This window comes from Nomascus leucogenys, chromosome 12 (genome assembly GCF_006542625.1).
Source record: "Nomascus leucogenys isolate Asia chromosome 12, Asia_NLE_v1, whole genome shotgun sequence".
NCBI classification, from domain to species: Eukaryota; Metazoa; Chordata; class Mammalia; order Primates; family Hylobatidae; genus Nomascus; species Nomascus leucogenys.
Window position 1 is genome coordinate 66,839,905 of NC_044392.1, and position 12,028 is coordinate 66,851,932.

Consider the following 12,028-nt stretch of genomic DNA (forward strand, 5'->3'; position numbering starts at 1 on the left):
TTTAGTAGAGACAGAGTTTCACCATGTTGGCCGGACTGGTCTCGAACACCTAACCTCAAGTGATCTACCCACTTCGGCCTCCCAAAGTGCTGGGATTAAAGACCTGAACCACCGCACCCAGCCTGGTTGATTTTCTAGGTGTCTGGCTGGTTAACTTGTTAACTTCATTTGAATGAAGATGTTTATGACTGTTTAGAGCAGATGATACTTGTATTTTAATAGCAATAGTAGGTGAAATGTATTGGGGGTGCTATCTACCTTATTTCATACACCTCAATACTTATTCATTCACATATATATGAATATCTTATTCGTATATATATGAAAACTTACTACATGCATTTATATTTAGTTACATATATCTCAGCATATCATATATACATTATATCTGTGATCTGTCATCCGCCCAAAGAGCTGCCATATTTTTTTTTTTTTTTTTTTTTTAAGTTTCTCTTCAGCTGAGTCATGTATCCTCACTGCCTCCCCCCCCCTCCCCCCCCCTACTACCCCCCCCCCCCTTTTTTTTATAGGCTTCCTTCCTGTCTGACCCACCTGGCCCCCCCCCCCAAAGTGCTGGGATTACAGGCGTGAGCCACCGCGCCCGGCCCATAGATTCTTAACTATATAATACATTCAATGCTCTCACAATGGGATAACAGGAATGATGGTATTCACTAATGTGAACTAAAAAGGTAGGCTATGAGCTAAACCCAGGGGGGTATTGAACAAACTTCAATAAATTCAGCATGTGACAAATAAATTGACAAAGATTGTAGGGAAAAAAAGGTTTATTTTCAAGGATTTGTGCAGACAATGGTGAATAAAAAATTGTATTTCAACTACAAAAAGGAGCTGATTTCATTCCACCCTGGCCTACAGGGTTTATGGTGATGCCAGTTTGAATCTGAGGCAATACTGCTATCCCCATTCCTCCGCCTGTAAAAGATTCCCTCAGAGGAATAACATCCTATAACTTTTAGTCAAAAATATGTAAGACACGTCAAACAAAGTAATGAGTTAAACAAGTTTCTGCTTATCTGCTTAGGGAAAGTCAAGAAATGAAACAATGTAAATTACCTTTACCTTGTGCACTTTTTGGTACATTCTGGTATGAAAACATCTCAAAATGTAACAACAAAAGAGTTTAGGTCAAGACGACCCACCCAGGAGGCTGTAAAAACTGGTTTGAACTAGAACTGTGGAATGGAACTAGTTTAAAATATGAAGCAGCTCTAAACAACAAGCTTAGAGACATCTTCCCTATTAGAAAACAAAAATCATTAAAGCTACAAAATAACAAGTGCAAACATGCTGAACCTGCTTCCAGGGAGTGACACTCCCTTCAGCCAACAGGTCCCAAACTCACACCCACAAGGTGTAACTCTCTTTCCTGTTCCACTAGATTTCCTTTCTCTCATCTCAAAGGTCCTCAGAAATGACAATGGAAAACATATGAATTGTTGAAATTTACCCTGTGGACCAATTCCTGAAGAGATAACAGCCACAACTCTGAGATGATTAGACATGTAGTGTTTACTTGCTGACTTTCTGTATTTCTAGAAACCCTCAAAGCATTAAACTGCCTATTTCAAAATCTAAACTTCCTAGCAGCTTTTATTATTTGGAGTAAGCAGACAGAAGACAATTTACTGCCACATAGGAATCAACCACAGCTAACTTGTCCACCACTAAGTTTTACGGTAATGGACAATTCAACTGGAAGACCCATGTCTATGCTTGCTTACAATAATTTAATTTTAGACCTACTTTTTTTTTAATAGAGAAGTTCTAGACATCCAACAGCTGATCCTTCCGTAGATGTAAGGAGGGAATGGAGAAGTCTTCCTGCCAAATGCTGAGCCATCTAAAATGGTCTGCTCAGGAGTTACTAACTCCATGGCAAAGTACTTCAGTATCAATTGCAAAGCTCTATTTTCTTCTACTTCAGGAAACAACCTCATTTGATTTGTGGATCCTATGAACTGTCCGAACACACTGATGAGTATCAGCAACTTCTCTCATTTGAATTTCTCATGTCCTTAAAGTAAACAGAATTTCCAGAGACAACTGAAGAGCAATGCAATATGAAGAAAATTAAAAGTTGGCTAAGAAAAATAAGTAATCAACTAAAAATTGCCATAACACTCAGACTTAAACAGAAAATGTTTGTTGTCTTTTATAACATGACAAAACTTCAATCTAACATCACAAGTTCTTATACTAGATGAATTTACTAGTACATGAATCAATATACTAGATTTCTTTCTTCTACCCCAACTGCAAATATACTGAACAATTATTTCTTCAATAGTTTCTTTTTCCCCCAGTCGTGGCATTTAAAACTGAGTAACAGTATTTAGCACTAAATTTAGAAAATATAAAAAGGTTTTATGAAATAGCAACAGTTGATTCATTTTTCATATACCATCTGATCAAGTGAAGTCTCCATTTGAGGATACTGGTGAACAGAAAAATTTTTTCTCGTCTAAGCCACTGCTTTCTGGTCTCATCACACAGATAATTCTCAAATTTTATGTAGGCCCAGATTTTCTTGGCAAAACTCTCAAGATACCAGCACATAACACAGCTACTTCATCTGTTCTCTTTCTGCAATGAGTGCTATGCTTCTCTTTTATGTTCCCAGATGGGTACGTGAAAGATAAATTTCTAAAGCCAAAGAATTTCTTGGCATTTCATAACTGTTTCCCACCCAGCATCCCCTCCCCAATTTGCCAGATCCAAATCAAAGAGTGAAAAGAAGTCTTGAAAATTCTCTCTCTTCAAAAGAGGTCTGAACACAGCCTAGTTCCTTCCCTAATGAGCCTCAGTTTGAAAAGATCCTGATGAGGAGCTGAAGAACAAAACAGGATGACAGGTTTTTATGAAGGAGGTATGTAATCTTATCACCGAGGGGTGTAATTTATCTGGACATTATATGCACTCTGCCAAGGACTGATTTACACACAGATCAAAGGAAGCTGGCTTTCTGTAGTTCCCCTGAAGCATAATGTTCATGATCATGAGTTTTCCCCACATATAGCAGGGGCAGACGCTGTGGTGTCATCCTGGGGACTGATGATTTCAGCTGAACTCTCCTACACTGGGTTCAGGTCTCCAACAGGTTCTTCATCCCCATTCCCTTGGTTGGCAGTTGAAGACTTGGGTACTTTGGAATTCATTTTATAAACAGGACGTAAAAGGCCATTACAACACAAGCAATTGCCACAGCAGCATGCAGCCTGGTTCCAATCACAGCGGCTAGCAGGCAAAAGAGAGAAGAAATCACACACTGCCCTTCACAGAAGTCCTCACTTTCAAGGTGATATTTTGAAGTCTCTAGTCACAGACAGACGTATCAATGCTCTCAAGGACCTGGGATGTTTTTATTTTATTTTTTGAGGCAGTTTCACTCTGTCGCCCAGGCTGGAGTGCAGTGGCATGATCTCAGCTCACTGCAACCTCTGCCGCCCGGGTTCAAGCAATTCTCCTGCCTCAGCCTCTTGAGTAGCTGAGATTACAGGCGCCTGCCACCATGCCCAGCTAATTTTTGTATTTTTTTTTTTTTTGAGACGGAGTCTCGCTCTGTCGCCCAGGCTGGAGTGCAGTGGCGCGATCTCAGCTCACTGCAAGCTCCGCTTCCTGGGTTCACGCCATTCTCCTGCCTCAGCCTCTCCGAGTGGCTGGGACTACAGGCACCCGCCACCACGCCCGGCTAATTTTTTTTTTTTTTGTATTTTTAGTAGAGACGGAGTTTCGCCATGGTCTCGATCTCCTGACCTCGTGATCCGCCCGCCTCGGCCTCCCAAAGTGCTGGGATTACAAGCGTGAGCCACCGCGCCCGGCCAATTTTTGTATTTTTAGTAGAGATGGGGTTTCACCATCTTGGCCAGGCTGGTCTTGAGCTCTTGACCTCAGGTGATCCACCCGCCTTGGCCTCCTAAAGTGCTGGAATTACAGGCGTGAGCCACCGTGCCCGGTTCCCTGGCTAATTTTTGTATTTTTAGTAGAGACAGGGTTTCACCATGTTGGCCAGGCTGGTCTCGAACTCCTGACCTTGGGCGATCTGCCCTCCTCGGCCTCCCAAAATGTTGGGATTACAGGCATGAGCCACCGCGCCCGGCCTCTGGGATGTTTCTAAATGCTATCCTTATGCTTTAGGGTCTAGGTAAATATACTGCTTGTTTATATTTTGTCCTTTTTCAAAAAAAAATTTAGGTAGATAGGATCCCAAATGAATGTGCCTCAAATAAAAAGTAAAAAAAGCATCTGAGTTAATTAAATCAAACCTTAAAATAGACTCCAATGTACCATTTACAGAAAATCAAGAAAAATTTTCCGTAGAAAAATCTTTTTCCCACTGAAGGGAGGAATTCTACCCCAGCCTAAAATGATTTGATGTGTATACTTTTACTCCACGGAGAATACAAAAATCATCTGGATGCTAAAACAGACAATTATGTTTTTAAATAAAGTTTTTTTTTTTGAGACAGGGTCTCACCCTGTCACCTGGGCTGGAGTGCAGTGGCTCCACCATGGCTCACTGCAGACTCAACCTCCTAGGCTCAAGCAATCCTCCCACCTCGGTCTCCTGAGTAGCTAGGACTACAGGCACGTGCCACCATACCTGGCTAATTTTTGTATATTTTGTAGGAATGGGGTCTCACTGTGTTGCCCAGGCTGATCTACAACTCCTGGACACAAGCAATCCTCCTGCCTTGGCCCCCCAAGTGCTGGGATTATAGGCATGAGCCACCACACCCAGCAAATTTTAACTTTTACCTCTTCCCTCAACTTTGGAGAACGATTAATTTTCCAGACTCTCAGACCCAATCTGAGGGATTTTTTTCAAAAATGAAACTAAATACAATCCCAGCTCACTGTACTCCCTACTTTGTAGCTCCACACTGTCCAGAGATGGCAGTCTCTTCTCCCTGTCCAGACATGGCCTCACCTTTGTAAAACACACCCCAAACACCCTTCTTCTCTGATAGCAGCCAGGTTTTGAGACGAGGTACTTTCTTGAAGTAGGCACAGGTGCAAACAAAGAGCAAACCAAACACCAGAATCCCATCCAAGGAGTACACTGTTAAATAAAGAAGAAAAGAAAACCTTAGGTACTGATCTAGCGTGGGACCTGTGATCCCACCTGAGAACTCTAAGGAAGATAGTGTGTGACATAATAACAAAATAATAACCCCAACAGGCAGTACCAACACTTGACAAGAGGGAGCCAGGATCCTGGCACTAACAAGATTATTTCACTGTTCCCAAAAATTGCTTGTAGGAGGAAGGAGGATAGATTGAGCCCAGGAGTTCGAGACTGCAATGAACTATGATCGTGCCACTGCACTGTAGCCTGAGCAACAGAGTGAGACCCCAACTCAAAAAAAAAATTTTTTTTTTTACATCCCTTTTACTAAAATGTCACTGGTCCTTCCCCTCACCTTTTAAGAAGTAGAAATCCTGGGCAGAAATTAGCATCCCAGGAATGACTAGTGTTGGCAATAGATTGAGACATATGAATCCTTAGAGACTCAGCACAGAGAATTTAACATGTTCTTGTTATAAATCACTCGTATGATAAAGGAGAGCTAGATATATAGCCAAATCTGTCAGATGTGCAACTGTTGGTGAAGAATATGTTAAGGCAAAAAGTAAAGCTTAATGAAAATTGCAAGAGTAAGAATCCACATGACTACAATTTTCCTATCATTACTTACACTTTATGCATGATACTCTAACAAACCGAATTTCTGCCAGAATAATAACAGATTTTTCTAAAACAAAGAAAAAGTATCTAAGGCTTCAACACAGAAAGCTTTAACTTCTTAGCTCTGTTTCTTAAATACATAAACCAAGCTTATTTCTTGTACAGGTAAGCACAATGAATCACCTAATTGCAAAAAACAAGAAGATACTGGACCACAAAATGGGGGAAGAATGACTAAAATTTATTCAGCAATTACCGTGTCAAACTGCTGTCTTACTTCCTGGTTCTGATTCTGTCTTCCTCTGGGTAAATTCCCTTTTCTTACTATGCCTAGTATCCTAAGACCTCTGAATTCCCAGGAAGCTCCAAATGAATATTATATATAACCAGTGTCTGCCAGTTCTAGATCACACTATCTACCTCTCTTCCTCCAATAAAACTGTCTCACAGCTAAGGTGTCATTAAGAAAGGGTCCAGTAAATTAATACATACACTAAGGTTTTCTGAGGAACTATACCTTTACGTGCTACCCCTTTTCTCTCATAAGTTTCTGCAGACAATGCCAAAATTCACAAGGAGGTTAAATTCGAGTCTTCAGTGCCAGGTCTATGGACAAAGTACTTTTGAGAAATGCTTTCCGGAGACCCTCAAATCATCGTAATGCCTAAAAGGCTTTCTCTTCTCCTTTCCTGTAAGGTTGACACTAAAAATCATGAAGGCCCTCCTTCCTGTCCTCCTCTGGAATTCAGAATTCATAAAGTGTTTGAAGAGGCCTGGAAAATTAGGTCAGATAAACTGCCTCATCATCTAGAAGAGGCAGTGTCTAAATCCACCCCTTGCAACACTAGTCAGGGTCTCCACGTGGGATCACCCCGCCAGGACTTTAAAATCAGAAATTCTTCCGGCATTTTTCCATAACAAGAAGCTTTTGTGGGGTCTACATTCACCAGCACCCCCAAAAGTGTGGGACTTGATATTCTAGGTGACTTATTGGCCCTCTCAACAAAACTACGGTCCGAAAGTATGAGAACGTAGGGGGCTGGCAGGAGGAGCCTCTCTCTTCCCTGGGTCTAAATAGCAGTAGTACCTCTGGGACTGACCTCTCCAAGGGCCGGAAAGAACTAAGAAAAAGAAAAGGGAAAGCAAAGCATAGAGATAGATAACTCGAGGTGTGAGCATAAGAGGCACTCGGGGTCCTAGATGAATATGGGAAGGGGGAACCCATGGAGGAGTACAGGGGTACAGAAGTTAGGGGCGTCGAGAGGCCAAGGGGGGCCGGGCTGGGAGGGGGCGGGGAGAACGGCCACGTCAGTCCCGGCCCCGCCCGCCACGTTTTCCCTTCGTCCTTCACTCCCACCCTCCGCTCAGGGCATCGGTTCTCACCGTTCGTCATGGCGGCTGGCCCTGGACCTGGGTAGGGGGTCCGGGTTCAGTGGTGATAGCGGCGGAGGTGGGGGAACCCGGCGCCCGCTTGACACTTCCCGATCCGGGCTGAGGCGACTGGAAGAAGCCGTAGTACGCAGGAGCAAGGGCCAAGAGGCGAGCGCCGAACGCTATCAGGAGTGGCTAGCCGATTGTCGAGCTCGGGAAACTGCGTGTTTACGTAGGATAAGAAGAACGCTCTCCCGGAGGCTTCGTACTTGGCCGTGGTAACTAAGTCTTTTCTGCGTGCCCCTGCGGGTGTAGGGCTGGGGCTGGCCCTCGTCGGTGTGTTTGAAAAGGTAAAGGCTTGTAGTTTTGTAGTTTATTTTACGCCGTGGCGGCTGTTGTGTGTAAGCAGCAGCCCACCTATAAGGTTTTCATCGTCCTGGGCTTCCATTTGAGAGAACTCCAGCACCGCGGGTGAAGAAGCCGCACCTGCGGCCTCCGTGACTGCCCTTGAGCGGCTCTTCCTTACTCCGGATGGAAATCAAGTCAGACTGTGTCTGAAACGTTCCAAATGAAACGAGGACCCTTATAACAAAAACAAGTCGCGGCCGGGCGCGGTCGCTCACGCCTGTAATCCCAGCACTTTGGGAGGCCGAGCCAGGCGGATCACCTGAGGTCGGAGTTCGAGACCAGCCTGACCAACAAGGAGAAACCCCGTCTCTACTAAAAATACAAAATTAGTCGGGCGCGGTGGCTCATGCCTGTAATCTCAGCACTTTAGGAGGCCGAGGCAGGCGGATCACCTGAGATCGTTGTTCGAGACCAGCCTGACCAACATGGAGAAACCCCTTCTCTACTACAAATACAAAATTAGCCGGGCATGGTGGCTCCTGCCTATAATGTAATCCCAGCTACTCGGGAGGCTGAGGCAGGAGAATCGCTTGAACCTGGGAGGCGGAGGTTGCGGTGAGCCGAGATCGCGCCATTGCACTCCAGCCTGGGCAACAAGAGCGGAAACTCCGTCTCAAAAAAAAAAAAACAAAACAACAACAACAAAAAAAAACAAGTCGCATATTTCAGATCTTAAAGTACCACGTCGGAAAACATTCAAATGGTTGCCCGTTTGCTTCTGTGAATTTTTCTTTTCCTTAAACAATCAGGAGAATCCCGATTCTCCTGCATTTAATTAATGCTGGGATCACTTCAGCCACTTTAACCAGAAATCGGCGATATCTAGATACCGCTCCCCTGAGGACACTTTGACAACGTAACAAAAGACGTTGCCAGTCTAATGATGGGAGTGGGGTGGAGGAAACAAAAGTACAGATTCAGATTTGCATACTGAAAGCCTTAATTGCACACAACTCGGCCCGCTTTATTAGAGTTCGGGCGGAAGTGCGACACCGAGTCCTCCAAGGCTAACTGGAGGGTTAAATTACAAGGTTACTAATCCGCCCTGCATGTCAAGGGCCTAAAGGGACTCTGCCCCTTTCTGCTGCAGTGCCATCTGCTGGCTGCAGCCTGCTTGGTTACCCAGAGGGAAAACTGCCAAAGCATCCTCTGGAAGCTGGCCTGGAAAGGCAAGCCAAAGTCTAGTGCAGGACAGACGCCTTAAGAAAATATACATACGTGCAGAAAGAAAAAAAAAAAAAGACGGCATGTATACGGGACAAAACCTAGGACAAGGGCAGGCAGCCACTCAGATTATATATATGTTTGCACATTCACACACAGACAAATTCCCCTGCCCAAAAGAACTGTTCAGGACCACTCAAAAACAAAACACAACAAAAGCTCTATTGTTTAGGCCTTCAAACCCTTCATCAACCATTGTCTAAGACAGCAGCAGCTGGCCGGGCGCAGCTCACGCCTGTAATCCCAGCACTTTGGGAGGCCGAGGCAGGCAGATTACCTGAGGTCAGGAATTCAAGACCACCCTGACCACATGGTGAAACCCCGTCTCTACTAAAAAAAAAAAAAAAAAAAAAATAGAGAAATTAGCCTGGCATGGTGGCGTGCGCCTGTAATCCCAGCTACTCGGAAGGCAGAGGCAGGAGAATAGCTTGAACCCGGGAGGCGGAGGTTGCAGTGAGCTGAGATAGCACCACTGCACTCCAGGCTGGGCGACAGAGCGAGACTCCATTTCAAATAATAATAATAATAATAATAATAACTGCCCCTCTTTGGCCGGGCGTGGTTGCTCACGCCTATAATTCCAGCACTTTGGGAGGCCGAGGTGGGCGGATCACCTGAGGTCGGGAGTTCGAGACCAGCCTGACCAACATGGAGAAACCCCGTCTCTACTAAAAATACAAAAGTAGCCGGGCATGGTGGCACATGCCTGTAATCCCAGCTACTTGGGAGGCTGAGGCAGGAGAATCGCTTGAACCGGGAAGGCAGAGGTTGCGATGAGCTGAGATCCTGCCAGAGCACTCTAGCCTGGGCAACAGAGTGAAACTCTGTCTCAAAAAAAAAACAAAGAAAAGAAAAAAAATTGCCCCTCTTTTAATCCTACAGCCATCACCTTAGTAATTTTGCTATATCAGTATTCTTTAAGTATCAATTATGTCCTCACAACAATGAAAATTTACATTTTTATAACATTTTGACATTTTCAAAGCAAACACACCTTGTCATATGATCTTATTTAACCCTCACAACTGCCTGATTACCCCTGTTTTAGAAATAAACAGAGGTTTAGGGTAAGGACTGCAAAGTATTACACTGGCACAATAATTCCAGCCTTCTGAAATAAGGACTAGAAAATTTTCCCCCATACCACACTGGTGTTTCCTTTGACAGCAACCACTGCCTACTGAATAATGCCTAAGTCCTTAGCCTGCTATTCAAGGCCTTCCAATAGTATTTTCCACTGTTCCCTATATGGGCTTTAAACTTTGTCTATAAAGACTATGTTCTTCAGTTACAGTCTTTGCTTTCTCATTTTTGCTCATGCCACTCACTTTTTAGAGATAATTTTTTCTCCCCATTTTTTTTAACTAGGTGAAAACCTCTCCAATTTTTGTCATACTCTGAAAGACAAGTCTTTCCTGTTCTGTCATTCTCAGAGGTTAGAATAAAAGTTAATCAGCTGGGCGCGGGGGCTCACACTGTAATCCCAACACTTTGGGAGGCCGAGGTGGGAGGATCACCTGAGGTCGGGAGTTTGAGACCAGCCTGGCCAGCATGGTGAAACCGTGTGTCTACTAAAAATTCAAAAAAAATTAGCCAGGAATGGTGGCAGATGCCTGTAATCCCAGCTACTCAGGAAGCTGAGGTGAAAGAATCGCTTGAACCCGGGAGACAGATATTGCAGTGAGCCAAGATTGTGCCATTGCACTCCAGCCTGGGCAACAGAGCAAGACCCCACCTCAAAAAAAAAAAAAGTTAAGCCTGGGCGCAATGGCTCACGCCTGTAATCCCAGCACTTTGGGAGGCCAAGGCGGGTGGATCACCTGAGGTCAGGAGTTCAAGACCAGCCTGGCCAACATGGTGAAACCTCATCTAAAAACACAAAACTAAAAACACAAAAATTAGCCGGGCATGGAGGCGTGCACCTCCAATCCCAGCTACTCGGGTGCCTGAGGCAGGAGAATCGCTTCAGACTGGGAGGTGAAGGTTGCAGTGAGCCGAGATTGCACCACTGTACTCCAGCCTGGACAACAGAGTGGGACTCCTTCTAAATAAATAAATAAAAAAATAAATAAATAAATAAATAAATAAAATTTAAAAGCTGAGCATGGGCCAGGCACGGTGGCTCATGCTTGTAATCCCAGCACTTTGGGAGGCCGAGGCGGGTGGATCACGAGGTCAGGAGATCGAGACCACGGTGAAACCCCATCTGTACTAAAAATTCAAAAAATTAGCCGGGCGTGGTGGCAGGCGCCTGTAGTCCCAGCTACTCGGAGAGGCTGAGGCAGGAGAATGGCGTGAACCCGGGAGGCGGAGCTTGCAGTGAGCGGGATTGCGCCACTGCACTCCAGCGTGGGCGACAGAGCAAGACTCCGCTCAAAAAAAAAAAAAAAAAAAAAAAAGCTGAGCATGGTGGTTCACACCTGTAATCCCAGCACTTTGGGAGACCAAGACGGGTGGATCACTTGGGGTCAGGAGTTGGAGACCAGCCTGGCAATATGGTGAAACCCTGTCTCTACTAAAAATACAACAATTAGCTGGGCTTGGTGGTGTGTGTCTGTAATCCCAGCTACTCAGGATGCTGAGGCAGGATTATCACTTGAACCGGGGAGGCAGAGGTTGCATTAAGCCGAGATCATGCCACTGCACTCCAGCCTGGGAGACAGAGCAAGACTATGTCTCATAAAACAGAAAAAAAAAAATTTAAGGATGAAATCAAAAGCTGAAAAACCAGGAGAAGTGATGAATTGGCAAATTACAATTTTTTTTTTTTTTTTTTGAGACAAAGTCTCACTCTGTTGCCCAAGCTGGAGTGCAGTGGTGCAATCACGGCTCACTGCAACCTCCGCTTCCTGGGTTCAAGCAATTCTCCCGCCTCTCCTCCCGAGTAGCTGTAACTACAGGCACGCGCCATTGTGCCTGGCTAAGTTTTGTATTTTTAGTAGAGATGGGGTTTCAGTATGTTGGCCAGGCTGGTCTTGAACTCCTGACCTCGTGATCCGCCCACCTCGGCCTTCCAAAGTGCTGGGATTACAGGCGTGAGCCACCACACCCGGTGGCAAATTCCAATTTTTATTTTATTTTATTTTACTTTTGAGACGGAGTCTCCCTCTGTCACCCAGGCTGGAGTACAGTGGCACCATCTTGGCCCACTGCAAGCTCCGCCTCCCGGGTTCACGCCATTCTCCTGCCTCAGCCTCTGAAGTAGCTGGGACTACAGGCGCCCACCACCACGCCCGGCTAATTTTTTGTGTTTTTAGTAGAGACAGGGTTTCACCGTGTTAGCCAGGATGGTCTTGATCTCCTGACCTCATGATC

General features: G+C 44.9%; 1 protein-coding gene across 2 annotated transcripts; it reads right to left on the reverse strand.

Moving 5' to 3' along the window:
* Nucleotides 1–770: 770 nt before the first annotated feature.
* TMEM167B (transmembrane protein 167B) lies at nt 771–8,432 on the reverse strand. Of its 2 annotated transcripts, none has more exons than XM_003282469.4 (3): nt 7,094–8,432; nt 4,952–5,083; nt 771–3,258 (listed from the first exon to the last, which is right to left on the reverse strand). In XM_003282469.4, exons 1-3 carry the CDS (start codon nt 7,101–7,103, stop codon nt 3,176–3,178), a joined length of 225 nt encoding a protein of 74 aa, XP_003282517.1. In that variant the 5' UTR covers nt 7,104–8,432; the 3' UTR covers nt 771–3,175. The 2 variants fall into 2 exon arrangements, with proteins under 2 accessions (XP_003282517.1, XP_012359552.1); XM_012504098.1 differs by having other exon boundaries at nt 4,891–5,083; nt 7,094–7,224.
* Nucleotides 8,433–12,028: the final 3,596 nt, after the last annotated feature.

Coding starts and splice junctions, on each gene's coding strand:
- TMEM167B (XM_012504098.1), bottom strand. Junction 3,259..4,890: donor GGACAGTGTGGAGCTACAAA/GTAGGGAGTACA, acceptor TTTGCCTGCTAG/CCGCTGTGATTGGAACCAGG.